Source organism: Echeneis naucrates, chromosome 5 (genome assembly GCF_900963305.1).
Source record: "Echeneis naucrates chromosome 5, fEcheNa1.1, whole genome shotgun sequence".
Lineage (NCBI taxonomy): Eukaryota > Metazoa > Chordata > Actinopteri > Carangiformes > Echeneidae > Echeneis > Echeneis naucrates.
In genome coordinates, this window is record NC_042515.1 from 17,471,302 (window position 1) to 17,486,796 (window position 15,495).

General features: G+C 38.9%; 1 protein-coding gene across 4 annotated transcripts in view; it reads right to left on the reverse strand.

Moving 5' to 3' along the window:
* cita (citron rho-interacting serine/threonine kinase a) overlaps nucleotides 1-15,495 on the reverse strand; it is a 36,179-nt gene that overhangs the window by 10,662 nt on the left and 10,022 nt on the right. For 2 of the 4 annotated variants that reach the window (XM_029501705.1, XM_029501706.1), the window contains 23 exons: nucleotides 13,208-13,313; nucleotides 12,560-12,703; nucleotides 12,214-12,333; nucleotides 10,682-10,852; nucleotides 10,538-10,591; nucleotides 10,375-10,428; nucleotides 10,037-10,177; nucleotides 9,813-9,938; nucleotides 9,133-9,228; nucleotides 8,563-8,679; nucleotides 7,791-7,900; nucleotides 7,300-7,474; nucleotides 6,137-6,334; nucleotides 5,858-5,911; nucleotides 5,095-5,292; nucleotides 4,646-4,839; nucleotides 4,396-4,531; nucleotides 4,110-4,214; nucleotides 3,700-3,840; nucleotides 3,351-3,458; nucleotides 3,023-3,215; nucleotides 2,394-2,555; nucleotides 1,002-1,139 (listed from right to left, as the gene is read on the reverse strand). In XM_029501705.1, the coding sequence (XP_029357565.1) occupies nucleotides 1,002-1,139; nucleotides 2,394-2,555; nucleotides 3,023-3,215; nucleotides 3,351-3,458; nucleotides 3,700-3,840; nucleotides 4,110-4,214; nucleotides 4,396-4,531; nucleotides 4,646-4,839; nucleotides 5,095-5,292; nucleotides 5,858-5,911; nucleotides 6,137-6,334; nucleotides 7,300-7,474; nucleotides 7,791-7,900; nucleotides 8,563-8,679; nucleotides 9,133-9,228; nucleotides 9,813-9,938; nucleotides 10,037-10,177; nucleotides 10,375-10,428; nucleotides 10,538-10,591; nucleotides 10,682-10,852; nucleotides 12,214-12,333; nucleotides 12,560-12,703; nucleotides 13,208-13,313 (3,041 nt within the window). Of the gene's footprint in view, nucleotides 1-1,001; nucleotides 1,140-2,393; nucleotides 2,556-3,022; nucleotides 3,216-3,350; nucleotides 3,459-3,699; nucleotides 3,841-4,109; nucleotides 4,215-4,395; nucleotides 4,532-4,645; nucleotides 4,840-5,094; nucleotides 5,293-5,857; nucleotides 5,912-6,136; nucleotides 6,335-7,299; nucleotides 7,475-7,790; nucleotides 7,901-8,562; nucleotides 8,680-9,132; nucleotides 9,229-9,812; nucleotides 9,942-10,036; nucleotides 10,178-10,374; nucleotides 10,429-10,537; nucleotides 10,592-10,681; nucleotides 10,853-12,213; nucleotides 12,334-12,559; nucleotides 12,704-13,207; nucleotides 13,314-15,495 lie in introns of all 4 variants that reach the window. The other 2 variants (XM_029501704.1, XM_029501707.1) reach the window with 2 other exon arrangements.

Here is a 15,495-nt window from a genome sequence, read left to right on the forward strand (position 1 = left end):
AGTAGAGACTAGACCAGACCAGACCAGACAAGATACCGGACCCCCCAGAGAGTAGAGACTAGATCAGAGATGGGACCGCCCCAGAGACCGGACCCTTGCAGAGAGTAGAGACTTGACCAGACCAGAGACCGGACCCTTGCAGAGAGTAGAGACTAGACCAGACCAGAGACCGGACCCCTGCACGGAGCAGAGACCAGACCAGAGACTAGAGACTAACGAGAGTCACTCACTGAGCTCAACACAAAGAGGTTGACTATCAAGTACTTCAATGGAGATGCATGTTGTGGAATGTATGTTTCATTGTTTTATTGTGTTTTTCCTTAAATTTGTGGAAGCATTAAAAATTTCTGTTATAACTGAAGAAATGGTCTGTATTTCACTACTTAAAAACAGTCTTGGGGTTTAATTTGGGTAAATTGCTAAAAAAACGGAATTCTCAAAAATTTAAACGGATTTTATAGGGCTCGAGGTAAAGACAAAAAGAGTCAAAAACTTTGCCTTCAATGAGGACGGGGCTGGTTCAATCTCTCTTTCCTCCATTATTGTAGTTTCCTCCTTGTTTGTGTTTACGGTTGTTGTTGTGCTTACGGTGCATGCATATGTTCCAGAATCGGCTCCATGGTGATGTCAGGATGTCCCACGTACAAAATGGAGGCAGACAGCCTGTGGATCTGTTTTATTTTATTTAATAAATTTTGGGACTTTTTAAATCAATTCTGAAATGTAGTAAATGAGAATCACGATTCTTATGAGTCGATTTTTTTGCACACTCCTATATCACAACACGCCTGAACTGTCTTGACACTGTTGGTTTGGGAATGAATCAAAATCATGTGTTTTTTGTCAAAGACTCATAACAATAGGAATTTCTGCCATCATCTCAGGGAGCGTAATGTGATGGCCATACCACAGAAACAATTTTCAGCAATTTACTCAGGGCTTGTCAGCACATTTGATAGGAGCATCAAATGTGTTAGCCAGCCTTGGTGAATAATACAGACCTAGACAAGTGGCAGCCTGTCGTCCAAAATGTACAGTATCTAGGCAAACGGCACACTTGGCAGCCCTCATGTTGAGTCCTACAGTGAAACGATGAGGGATGTTGTGGTGCATTCTCTCCTTCACACGACGTCCAAACTCTGGCAAAGATGTAGAACCAGGAATGAATGGGAGTGACTTATTAATATGGTACGATAACATTTTGTTTGTAGGCTTCAGAAGTCAGCAACAGTGATTTCCCTTATTTTAAAGGAGCAAGAACTAATTTAGACATGAATTTTCAAGTACTTCAGAGCAGTCAATTAGAATCAGAGTGTGCATGCAAATGATCATGGGTTTCATTAAAATGCTCCTGAGTGAAAAGCTAACTAACCTGCCAATATGCAATCTAAATCATGACTCAATAATGAGGTGGTGGGGATCTTACAATGGACTCATAAGCAACAGGGGTCAAGTCAAGTACAGTTAACTTGACAGCAGGACAAGACAGCAGAGTATGATATGATCATATCTGTGTCTAGTAGTATATCATACATGTAGATGAGCTCATGCATGCAAGAAGACTGTGTTATGACTGCTAACTTACTTTCAAAGGTGACCCTTCTCTTTTCTGTGAGGAGCAAGAGGAAAGAGACAGAAAGGAGAGAGCAGTCTAACAATAGCTGGGTGAAAGTAAAGCAACAGACGCAGTCTGGGGTCTGAATCACAAAGCAAGTTAAACTCAAATGAGCAACCGTTATCATTCATTGTGTATGAATTCATTGTGTATAATGATAATGATAATTTAAATTATTACTCAATTTCACCTGCAGATCTTATTATGAGATGTGCTGTTTACACATTTTAACATCTCAATATGTGCAATCAAGTGATCATATATGCAGCAAATATATGTTCACTTTCCATTTTGATCAACATTTTAGAAATATAATTTAGCTGTGTGATTGTGAAAAGCTCAAATTTAAACCAATGGCACCCACCTTTTCCACTATTCTTACTTTGTGAGACAGGCCCAAGCAGGATTACAACGTTAGCTGGATAAATTCATAGTGAATAAAACCACAAAACAGATCTTTTCTCAGTCCATGTCCATGGTTTACCATGTGCTGAACAGAGTTATCCAACTTTATTTAACATCATAATCCTGTTTGGTGAGACAGGCCATAGAAAGAACACACACATAAACACACCAGGTAAACAAAATAAATGAAAAGGATTCCCATTCATATTGACACTGATAGTGTAAGGGTAAACACTTGTGTGGGGGGGACACATGTACAGCTTTAGAACAGGACACTTAGGGTTCAAAGTGAGGCCAATGAGCTGAGGGCAGCTTTAAATCTGCTTGAGTGATTGTTCATTTGTCCAAGTGTATCAATTTATGCATGACTAACCTTCAGGTGTAGAGGTCTCCTTACACCGGGTGGAGGGGTTGAGCAGGTTGCTGGGGTTTGGTTGATGCTCTGGAGATTTCACAATAGCTGACATGAGGATTTGATGGCGGGCCTGTGCTGGTGTGGAAGGAGCCACATGTTCCTGGGCTTTGAAGTGAGCCGCTGTATCATTTACAAGCAACCCAATATTAGATTATTGATCGTCATTAAGATGGGAATAATTGGCTCAAATGCCAAAACAATAGATTCTGCCACAACGCAGGTGTAAGTGATGATGCAGGATGTTGTCATTTTAATTTTATTATAATATAAATATAGTAATTTTATTATATTATTATAAGATTTGTGGGATCAACCTTAGAAATTGAGGTTTCCCTGAGATGAGTTTAAATGAGAAATATGATTATGATACTTAAATCAACACCTCTCTGATTCAACAATGATCAGATGTTCTGTTTCACGTAATGAAAGTATCTATTAGAGGAATATTGCATTTTGGGTGAATGAGCTGACTGCAGTACAACATGCCTGCAGCTGACAAAGATTTACCATCTTTCTCCAGGATTTAGCTGACAAACCAATAGCATTAATATATAAGAGGTAGAGACTGTGCTTTCTTTGGTCCTTACCCTCTTCTCGAAGAGACCGTAGCTCTATCCTCATCTTCTGCAGGGCCTCTTCCAGCTCTGAACATCTTGAACGCTCTTTTTCCAGGGCAAGTTTCATGTCACTGTATTGCATGGGAACTGCCGGTTGGGCCTGAGGAGCTAACGCCCCATTAGTTGTGGTACCTACATCTTCGCGGCGTCGCCCAAATATACCCTGTTTAGAGAGTGAACAATACTCCAATTTTTAAAGACGCACAGTTGACAATACTAATAATGAATATGAAAACTGTTTTAAAAGCTTTTTGAAGCTTAGAATCAACTATACTATGCATTAAATATTTCCCCAGACCTTCTTTTTTTTAGTGGGCTGGTCCATTTTTGCCTGCAGAAAGTCAATGAGTTTAGTCTGCTGAGAGATGGTTCCCTCCATCTTCACCTTCTCATGGGAATACACAGCCTACAGGAAAGCAGGAAGGAAAACAGTAGCTCAGAGAAAGAAAGAGCTCTGAAGTTCATTTCAAAACTATTCCCTTTGAGAACATATGAATTAGGATTAATTCATTGTCTTAGTCCCACAGAGATACCTTGTTACTTGCACATATCAGGTGTGCTATTCTCATATCTATGTAGGACTCTCCATTTCTCCCTAGAGAATTTATGCATTTCACCATATTACAAAAAGGTAATGTATAGGGCACCTGAATATTCTCCAGCTGGTACTCCAGATCAGTCCTTTCCGTCTTAAGCATGTCAGTCTGGTCCAGGGCATCCTGCAGGCCTTGGGTCAGACGGAAAATGTGGCTCTTCTGGAGGTCCATCTGCTGCTGTAGCTTCCCTTGCTGTTGGAGGGCACAATGACACTTCAATACAGTCATTTGGTTTAAAATTACACATTTCAAAGTGGCGTCAAATATAAATATATGCATATAAACAAATATTCTTCAGACAAATAAGATGAGATGCACTCAAACAGATTTCTAAAATATATTACTTAATTTAAATTAAATAGAATTTGGCTGGAATCAGTCTCCCTGATTTTATGTTTTAGGGAGATACAGGGGATATTATTATGTAGGGTCAGATGAGGTGGTTGTATTTCACTTGCTACCTCTTCCATGAGCCTTTGTTTTAGTTCTCTCTCTGTTTCCAGTTTCTGCTGTAAGCTGCGGGCATTCATCTCTAGCATGGCGTGCTTCTTCTCCAGATCATTGAGCTACAAGAACATCAGTGCATGTTAAAACATAACAAAATACACAAACAAATGAAGCACAGATTTCTTTTGCAGAGGTAAAAAAAAATATATGCATTGATAATGGTAAGGCCAGCAATTTTACTCCATGGACTAAAGATGAAGTTTAGGTTGCATTAAAAGTAAGATGTCTTGCGTGACTCACAGTGTCAGACAAACTTTCAGCCTTCAATCTCTGCTCCTTCAAAGCCTGTTGTAAAGCTTGTATCTCAGCCTTGTGCTCTTTGACTGCCAGTTCCACTGCCTGGCGAGACTCAGTGCTGCGCTGGTCTGCACGCAGCCTGTGAACAGTACAATATACAGGCTACTGATTTTAATGAAAATATTGGATGACATTGAGGTGCATGTACCACACAGTGCGAATAAATCAAAAATTGTTCATATTGGGATCACACCTATTCTGCTTCTCATTGTCTAACAGTCTCTGCAGGTCCCTGGTGCGTCTCTCAGCTTGGCTTTTTTCATCTTCTAGGGCCGATCTCCAAGCCTCCCACTGCCTCTCCTTCTCCAGCAGCTCATCATTTAAGGACTCAAGCTCCACCACCTGCTCCTCCAACATGCTGCATGTTGTCTTCAGAGTCTCAATGTTCTGTTGGGTTACACACAAGACCAGACAGGAACAAAAAATACTTCTTTCAGCTTCTTGAGGGAACTCATTTGATTCTTTGAGGCTACATTCTTTTAGCTACAGTGCTAACTTTGAGACCAAAATGTTCCATGATATAATGCATCACTTAAAAAGGATAAAAAAGGCACCATGGTTTGACTAGTTACAGTCTGAGCTCTAGCTGCAACACACAACTATGTTTAAATGCATTGAAGCATCTCAGTATATGCATATTACCTGTTTCTGGTTGTTGAGGTGCATCTCACGATCAGCCACCTCCCTTCTCAGCCGGTCCACTTCTTGGCTGAGCTGTAGCTGGTCCTCCCTCTCATCTGATGCTTCGTCAAGTTGTTTGGACAGGTAGAAGTTCTGTCGGTTCAACTCAGCATTCTCCTGACTCAGTTGTGTAAGCTGCTCCTCCAGGTCAGTGATCACCTGGAGCAACACAAACAAACACAAACAGCCAGTGTTGGCCTTGCTAATAGAAGCGGAATGATATTTTAGTTTCTGCCCAAACACCTGGGTAAAGGAATTATTAAAATAACTTCATTTATAATAAATTGTGGGGGGCAGTGGCACAAAAACAAAACAAGCCAACACCCATGTTAACCTGTTAAAGTAGGCTAAAGCCTGGTGTTATACCAGCACATTGTTTTAAAAAACTAATTGATAGCTTCACAATGATTTCAATTTATGTGAGCATTAACATTTACACAGTTACACAGGAGAGAGATATATCTTTCAGGTGCAGGAACAAGAAAGGGCCAAAGTTACTGGATTAATAATGTCAACTGTGTTATTCATGCTGTCTTTATGTGTAGAACTGAACCAAAAAATGGTTCTGCTGTGTTAACAAAATAGTGTGAAAATAACTGATGACAAATGATAACTGGTGGAATAAAAAAAAATTATGCCTGGCAAAGAGTTTAACTATGCACAAAGAATTTTAGAATTTGTGTGGAAAGTCTTCTGTTGCTGCAGAGTCATTCAAAACACTTACTGAGCAGCTGTCTCTCAAGGCATCAAACTTGCGCTGAATTTCATCTCTGTGATTCTGTGTGAAAAAAAGTATGAGCAATAATGCAACCACATTCCATGGTCATTGACAATGAGACCTTAATTACTGTCAGCACTGTTTAGAATATATTGAAAACGTAATGCAAACTGTCCTGCTTGTATAACACTGATTGCTTTCATCTAAAGATTCTTATGCTGAATGTACGTGCACTTGTATTTCTGAGTGAATTTGCTGGCATGTGCTTGCACTTGTTTCTCGTACCCTGAGAGCAGTGATCTCCTCCTCTGCCTCAGCGGTGGTCTCTTCGAGCTCGGTCTTGGCTTGCTGCAACTGGCTCTCCAGGGCAAGACGCGCAGCCTGCAAGCTGCTGATCTGTGACTCGCGCTCCTGCAGTGAGAGGGTCAACTCTGACACCTGTCTCTTGATTTCCAGCTTCTCTTCTTCATGTTCAAGGCCCATCTACAGGGGGACAAAACGAATATGAATGCTGTGTGTAGGTGAAAATGCACATCATACCTAAACAGATTGGATTAATTTCCAGAATTCTTTTATTCTACTCAGACCACCAGATGGTAGACATTATAGGATACGATGGCAATTCAGAAACTCCGGGCAAGCTGAAATCGGTTAAAGACAGCAAAGAGTATAAACTGCCAGAAGCTAAATTCAATTTGAAATCTGCAGTTACTCTCAGCAACCTACTGAAAGCAGCAAGAGAGTACAGAGTATTGCAGTACTGGATCAGACAATCTCAACTGAAGGCAAAGGGGGCAGAGAGGACAGCAATTAAAATGTCAATCTATAAGTTACATCTCAATGGGGAAGCATGCGTGGAGGTAGAGCAATGACATCCAGTCAGCAGGGTGTCTACTAACAAGGTGTGTGAGACATCACAGCAGGGGAGGAGCACTCAAAGAGGAGAAAGGGGGCATTGTGGTCATTATTTATGGGAAAAGGTTTTTCCTCAATTTATATGGTCACGACTTAATTGAGAAGACTTTTGGAATGCTAAAGCTTTCACAAGCATCAACAAATTACATCTTTGCTTAAGGATACATCAACAAAGTGGACAGGTAGGGGAGCATTTACTTCTGTCCTGAAGTTTAAGGGGAAAATATTAAAATACTACCTCTTCATTTTCATAGATTTGATATAGTCTCGTCTATTCTAAGCCAATCATCCCAGGGATAACAAATAAAAATTTTGTATACTATATTTGACCATTAGATACAGCCTATGTAAAGGACAAATTGGGTGTTGCAGCAGTGCCAATGTACTCTTGTAGTATTTAATTAGCTATTTATCTGAAAGGGATCTGAGCTCAGTAACAACTGCTTTAATCCCTTTTGTGGATGACACCAATGAGGCTCCACTGTGTGCGTTTTAAAGTGAGGTATTTTATCTTGAGTCTCCTGCTGCATCACCTCTCGCAGCCTGCTCTCCAGCTCCAGTAGCCGGGACCTCTTTGTCTGTTCCTGCTGACTCATCTTCTCCAGATGCTCTTCCAGTTTGGCATTCTGAGCCTCCAGCTTGCCTGCCTGAGACTCCAAATAGAATTTCTGTTGCCGCAGCTCAGAGATCATTTCTTCCTGGGCTTTCCTGAAAAAAGAAAAGGATCATACAAATTTCAAACTCCAAAAAGTTACCTTTGCTTTTCAGTAGTGTGAGGTACCTTAGCTAAGTCATCTAAATTAGCAAAAACTTGCAAGTTCAGGTTACAAAAGTAGCATAAACCTTTACATTTGTGGGTTAAAGATATATTTTCTATATTTTACTATAGAGATGATTCAGGTTACACCCAGGGGACAGCTCAGCCATGGTTTAAAAAGGTGCAAGTGTACATTAATGAAGCAACTTGACAGAGTGAGTGAGTGAGAGTCAGTGTGGGAGGTGTGTGCAGGTCTATACAACTCACATATTCTTCTGAGTGTAGATGCTGCTGTTAGCGGCTAGCTTGTTAGCCTCAGACAGCTCAGCGATGCGTTGCTCCAAGTTCTTCATCTTCGAATCCATAGCATTAATGGTCTACAGGAAGGAGAAGACAAATTAGTCGTAACCATATTGCAAGCAATGCTCAAATACAATTTTTAAAATTGAAATCCAAATCCTATTAAAAGTAATAGGACAGGTATTTCAATTCAAGATTTTTTCTAATAAGAAACTTTTTACATTGTACAGTGAAATCTTATTAGAAACCATTAAGGTGTTGCTTGGATCTTCTCTTGTCAATGTCAAATAAAGCTTTAAAAGCTTCTTAACTGCTTCAATTCTCCCACATTAACGAGATTAGAATTGAGCCCTGGCTTTACAGTGAAACATCAATTATACTACAATTTAATCTAACTGTAATGTAGTTCAACGACTACAACAAATTACTAAATAACGAAACTGAGAACAATGACTGATTGTAGCTGTCAAATTGTCAGAAAAACTGAGGTGAATGAAAAAGAATCTTACATTCACAGTCAACTTTCACCCAGTGAGATTTATGTAGTGTATTGGTCTTGCCAAGTTACCTTAAACAAAAGCACACCTAAATTTTGGCCATTACACCACTGTTGCTGCTGATTCCAATATTGCCAAACAATTAAAATTAAAAAAATATGGCTTTTGAAAATTTGTTTTAAATCATCTAGCAAATAGCTCAGTGGATAGAAGCTTAAAAAATGCCTCTCAGTTTTCCTTACTGCTTTCTGTTCACTAATAAGTTTGCAGTTCTCCCTTGACTCCTCCTCTTGCTGGGCTCTTCTGGCTTCGAGGCTCTCTTTGTCGGCCAGGTCTACTTTCATCTGGGCCTCCAGGACCTTGAACAGCCAAAATAAATTAATGAGATTTTGATTATGATGATTTCACATACTCCCATTTAGGCTTAATTCAATAATCCCCAACATAAGAAACTGATTAAAAAAAACACACACACACAGAAACCTAACAAAACTAACCCTTAACCCTACCCCTGATTTAAAATGGTAGGAATAACTAGGATTTACTACACTTGACTATACATTCCCAGCAATTGCAAGTACTGATTTAATTTGATAACATCATTTGATATAAACTGAGTAGGTGTGGATATTACAGTAGAAACATTGCTTTCAAATATAGCTCGACCTAACCTTCGTGAATGTAGAATTTATTGCAGGATTGTTTTATGTCTGGACAATATTGTTTCTTTACCTGTGGTTGCTGCTCTAACGACTGAATTTCCTATATATGGGATGAATAAAGTCCCAATCTTATCTATTAGATGCACCAACCTTGATCTTGTCCTCATAAAGCCTCTCCTTTTGAACCAGTTGGGTTTCCATCCTCTGGGCTGTGGACTGGGCATCCCGCAGGTTGTCCTCCAGTTCCTGAAACAAGTAATGAAGTAGGTTAGTTGCAAATACAATGAAATGTTCATGTTTATAAAGTAAATGTTTGTAAATAAATTGGGGTGGGGGGGTACGGCACAAAAACAAAAAGCACAAGCCAACACCTATGTTGCCCTGTTAAAGTAGGCTAAAAGCCATGTGTTATGGCGGCACAATCTATAAAAAAATAAAACCACACACACATACACTGAAAGCAGCTCAAATGAGTCTATTCTCAAACAATCAAAATGAAATATAAAGATAAGTTTTGAAACTTGCATTAAAAAGCTGGAAATCCACAATTCGGCTGTAGCGGTTCCTGCTCATGCTGACACTGATAAATTCTTGTGTTTTAAAATCTATATATCCAATGACACTCGTAGACTAGTCATTTCAAGAGCTAAGCTACAGTAACAGATGGTTCTCTAAATAGATGTTCATGTAAAGTGTAAATGTGTAACCTAAGGATACTGAAGAGGGTAGACTATGAGGGGGCTGAATGAATGGTAGAGGGGGCAGAAGGGGGGGAAATTACGGGTGGATTGGGGCAGAGAATTAGTAGGCCTTATCTGTAGCTCTCTCACCAGGATCTTTTCAGCCATCTGCTGTATCTGCTGGGATTTGGTCTGAATGTCATCTTTCAGCTTATTCTCCCGCCGCTCAACCATCTCGAGCCTTTTTACCTGATTTTCCAGGGTCTTCCTGCCCTCCTGCTTACACAACAAAGATAATAAAATAAGACTAGCCACACAGAAAAATTGCAAAAGAAAAATTTGCCTCATTAATCACAGTGGGTTTAGTCTGGTACCTCTGTCTCTCTCAGGCGGCGTTTTAAAGTGTCACTACAGTCGGTTTTGCCTCGCAGGCGCTCAAGGTCTCGTTCCAGCCGCTCTTTGGCCTGCCGGACATTCTGCAGCAGCTCAGTGGCTTCTGTGCTCGCTTTTACTGCCTAGGGGGAGGTCAAGAGTTCAAAAACTGTTAGTGGATCTGTAGACAAACATCTTGATATACTTGGACAATTCCTATCCTATGAGACATTGCAAATAAAGCTTCTCTGGAGAGTAAATAGACAACCAGAGAAGGCCCAGAGAAGGTCTGATAAGCATGTTTTATTAAATATAACATGCAAGTAAGGTTAGAATTTACCTTTGAAAGCTTGTCCTGGAGCTCTTGAATTTTAACCTGCTGTTCAGAATTAGTCTTAAAGAAACAGAGCAGAGCAAGCTCAGACATGAAATTTAAGTGACAGGTCATTAGTATCCATTACGATCATTCTGAAAAGGAGAAACAGAAGAAATGAGTCTGATACCTTCTCGAGTTTGGAAAGTAGTTCCTCTACCTCAGCTTTACCCTGCTCTTTAGCCTGAAAAATAAACAAGACATCTTAGCCTTAGATTTGATATAATTTCCATGATCATTCCAAGACCTAGAAATGTCTCTGGCGCAAACAAACCTTCTGGATTCTCTGCTGGTATTCCACAGCTTTTCTTTTCAGTTCCTCACTTGTTTGTCTAGAGTCTCTGAGTTCAGCTTCATAGAGGTCACTACGACGTCTGGCAGCTGACAGGTCTTCTTCCAGCTGCCTGATGGTCACCTGCATCTCCTCCAGCTGGGCATGGTACTCCTGAGAGCAGAGGAAGCATACAGTGATCCTCAATGTGGAGAGGAAAGCACATAAAAAAAAAAGGCATTTCTCATGAATACATGAGGTTAAGCTTTAAATATACAGTTGGAGAGTGGACATGGTAGTTATTTTTCACAGCATGGAGCTCATCCTATATCCCCATTTATAATACTGATCTTAGCATTGGTATTGAACCAAACTGCTAAATGCTTTGTGACAATTTCAACCTTGGCACCTGTCAGAGGAACTTTATGCATTCTGTTTTTACAAGCTGAAGGCAAAAAGTGGTTACTGTGAAGTTGAAAGTATTTTTTCAGAATATGATTTTTTTTTTAACTTTAATTTTTTACTCAACAAAGCAAAATGTTGTTTTGGAAATATTTTAATGGAAGATTAAAAAAAAAAAAAAGAATAAATGTGCTGTTCTATTCAGGGTTTTACTGCAGGGGAAAGCATATTTGTATATTTAATACAAAAGCAACAGCAATAAGAGTTTGTTTGGACACACTTGAACAGATGAACTAAGCTGTGAGTGCAGGCAACAACTGAAGAAGATATACTTCAAAGATCTGCTGACACTGTTTCATTGTACAGGTATCTATAGAAATTGCAATACACTGCTGCAATGGCCATTTATCACTAAAAGTGTCAAAATTTAAAATAACTCAAGTATCACCATATATGATATATTTATAAAGCTGTGGACTGGCAACTTTGCACTCAACGGGTCCAAGTGAAAGAGAAATAACTGTTCAAGTCTGTAAAAAGTGTTTTCTTGACCGTTGTTTCTTAACTTTTAAACAATGACATTAAACAAATGAAAAGAAAAACGGAATTAGCTAAAAAGGGCAACTACAATAAGTGGCAACCAGAAGGCGTGCTAGGTCTGTTATGGCCCAGAATTTTACTAAACATATTTCCAAGTTCAAATATTGTAAAATATTGTTGATACTGTGGGTTATTACACTTAGAACAGGGTGGACAAATCTCTTGAGCAATGATCAAAGACTTCACTTTTGTGCCTTGCAGGGAAGCCATCTGCAGGGATGACCTTTGAGGACAAGGGAGTCCTCAAAGGGAAAGACCTGCCTGTGCCTCTGTGTCAGGGACACACTGCACTATATGATCTCATGGCTGCTTCAGTTACTCCATTATCAGTTATGACTATACAAACATAACACCGCAGAATGTGCCTAAATAAGTGAAATAAAATAAGGTTGTTGTTTAGTGGATATCACATGAAGCATTTTTCTTTAAACATCTAAACACTCATAAGTGTTTATAAAAATCTCGTAATGCACCACATCATTACCACGATGAGAAGGAGGAGACAGATGATCTAAATGTGACAATTTACATACTTGCTCTTTAATTTCTTGCAACTTGTTACTCTGTTCACGGATATCGTGCAGCAGCTGCATGGCCTTGTCATCCTCTCTGGAGACCTCAACACGTGCCTCCTCCAAGCTTCGCTTGAGGCTCTGCAAACACATATTTATACCCAAACTCAAGGCTGCTGTGTGTCTATATCAATATCAATTTCTCTGTGGTGAGGACAACGCCACAAAACTACACATATATGTTAAAAAGAAAAAAAAAGGAAAAAGGGAAAAAAAAAAAAAAAAAAAAAAAACTATTTTGGGACATCATAATATGCAATCACTAGTACAAACTCCACACCCACGGTCTGTTGTTATAGTGACTCACACTGCACTCAGTGATGTAGGTTGCGAGGTCTTGCTCCAGGATGCTCCTCTGAGTTTCAGATGCCTTTAGTTCCACATCCTTCTGGTGGAGTACTGACTCCAGGTCAGTCATTTTACGCTGAAACCTGGAGATCTCCTGCTCCATCTGAACCCAAAAGGAAATTGTATATTATCAATTTTGTTGAAACTCCATCTGGCCCTTGTCAGGCACCGACAGTGCTGTGGTGTTATGTGAAATAAATCTGCTATCATTAAACTAAAAAAAAAAAAAAAAAAAAAAAATGCTCATCCCAGAGAGATTTAAAATAAGTAGCTCTAATTTTGCACACACTGCAAGATAAACTTGGCGTATAACAATATTACCAGAAGCTTGCTTGATCTATGTTAAGCCAGTCAACCAAAGTAAACAAGAGACATCTGGTAATAAAACCCATCATGGATTTTTTTTGCTCAAAACTAATTTCTACAATATGGAACTACAAAAACAATAATTTTTCAATTTCCAGTCATCTCTGGCTTGCTTGACGGGGTTTCTCTTGCATTTAAAAATAAGAATGATTTGCGTGTTATAAAGACTAGAGCAGGAACACCAAAACATTAATGAAACCACAATGAAACATAAGCACAACACAAGTACACACTTGCACACCTTGTGACATTTGTCTTGAGTTTCTTGTAATTCTTTGCTTTTAATGTGCAGTTTCTTTTCCATGGAGTTGGCCTTGGCAGGAGAGTTGAGCCCTGCAGACACTGACCTGAGGACAGCACAGCACCAAAAAAAAAAAAAAAACACAACATTTTTAGTACTGTTGAGGCTGAAAACAAATACCTTACCTCACTTAAATGCATCTAACCATCTGTTAACTTCAGATTTTATATCTTTTTACAGAAATACTTACCATACTTCAATCCATAAAGACATCAACTGAATGATGCATCAACCAGAGCGCTACCTTCTGTTGTGCAAGACAGTGCAGAAATTTAACAAATGTTCTCATGTTCTCAATGTTTCTCAAAAATACCAGCTGAACAAGAACGATGATCACCGGCAGTTACAGTGTCTTATATTATAAAAATATGCATCAACTCTACACTTTAAGAGAACTACACTGAAGAGCATCAGATCTTTATGAGAAAGAACTCAGTAAATATTTATCAAGTTTTATTTACCACAAGCAGATTACATGAAGAAAACAGCCATGCAGACCTGTTTGCATGTACAAAGTTATTTGCCAGAAGAATTTAGTCTATGCTTTTGCTGAGGTTGGTCTACACAGAGGGCAATGGGCCCTATGTACCAGTTTTTCTTATTTATGTAAGACAATCCCCCATTTCGTTTTCACTATTTGGGAATAATTTTGAGAGAAAAGTCAATTATTTTTCCTGTTGACCAGAGGAAAGGCAACCCTGAATAGAAGTCTTCTAAATAAATGAATGGGTCCATATGAATGGGTTCACAAATACTGCAGAGGGATCTTTGATAAAGTTGACTCAGACTGAGTCACAGTGTTAAAAATAATCACTGAAGCAAACGCTGCTCCCTTTGCCTCTCTGCAAAAACACACCCTGAAACAGACACATTTACAGTGAGAGAAAAAAAAAGAAAGAGCAGGGGCGAGAGAGGGTATAGAGAAAAGGACACAAACACACTTCGCCCAAACCGGTCTAGAAATCTAGATTTAAAATAAGATATGGTCGAGCTAGTTGAAATTGTTGCCAATTAATGTTTGATGTTCAAAATCAAAATTAAGGCTATTTAAAATTTCTTGGCTGTACTCTTTCTGCACTGACATGACAGGATGACTTAACTCTCTTTATGTAGGATGGAACGATGGATGGATGGAGGGATTAACTATTCTCCTTCACCTAATTAATGCACCCACTTCCTGTCATAGATGCTTTAAACTATAAATTGGAAGAAACATTGAGAATTTCAAAGGATTGTCTTTTACTCTTTAGTGATTCAATATTTTATCAAAAGAGAATATGTCTGGACACTTTTTCCTAGCTGAGGAAGATTGTAGTTGTAATGTGTCTGTAATATAGAGATAACAACTGAGCAGCCAGTGTAGACTTCATTATTGAAGACAATCAAACAGAGACAGGACTGTAAAAATTATGCAAGTTTTAGGCTTATTGACACTCGTCAGATATACAAAAAGAACACATCACATGCATTATCATAAGCACACATAGTGAGGAAAACACACATAATCCAGCCAAAAACATTGTCACAAAGGTAAGGGATTTTATATGGACAAATTATTAAAGTATCTTCATTTTCTTCTTGTATTTAAAGTAAATTAATACAATACATAATAGTCACCATAATGCACACAAATGTGAATGTTGGGCCACATAGCGTTGACTGGTACAATGGTTTCCAATGGTGGATACAATTTGAGCACCAGATCACATGACCCAAAGTCCAAAATCAGACAACAGGCCTTTTACAGTCCCACCTTATTCTTACATATTTCTGAAATATATTCCTGCATTCTATTCCCTCACTTGTTATTAATTTTTTTCAGCCAAACTACATTGAACAATATCATGTTACTTAGAATATGTCCCCAAAAAGCTATAAAAATTATATGTGGCAAACCACCTATTGGGTTGGATTGTAAATTTCACAGCAACTTAGTAATTTGGCTTTCTTTTTCCTTGTTGCCTTTTTTATCCTTTCTTCTTGTTTTACAAGTGGAAATTATAAGGATTGGTGACAAAAGAGGAAAGGTGCGGGAACATAAATGTAAGAAATCATTAGCAAAATACCCCAAATACACACAGTAAGTTTCATGAGATTGGGCCATTATTTGCCGAGAGCCCACATCAAGGGAAAACTCTGATTCACTGGATGATGGCGCAATATGAAAAGTCAGTTGGTCATCTAATTAATAAGGAATCATCTTCAAGGAACTAGAAATGATATATATG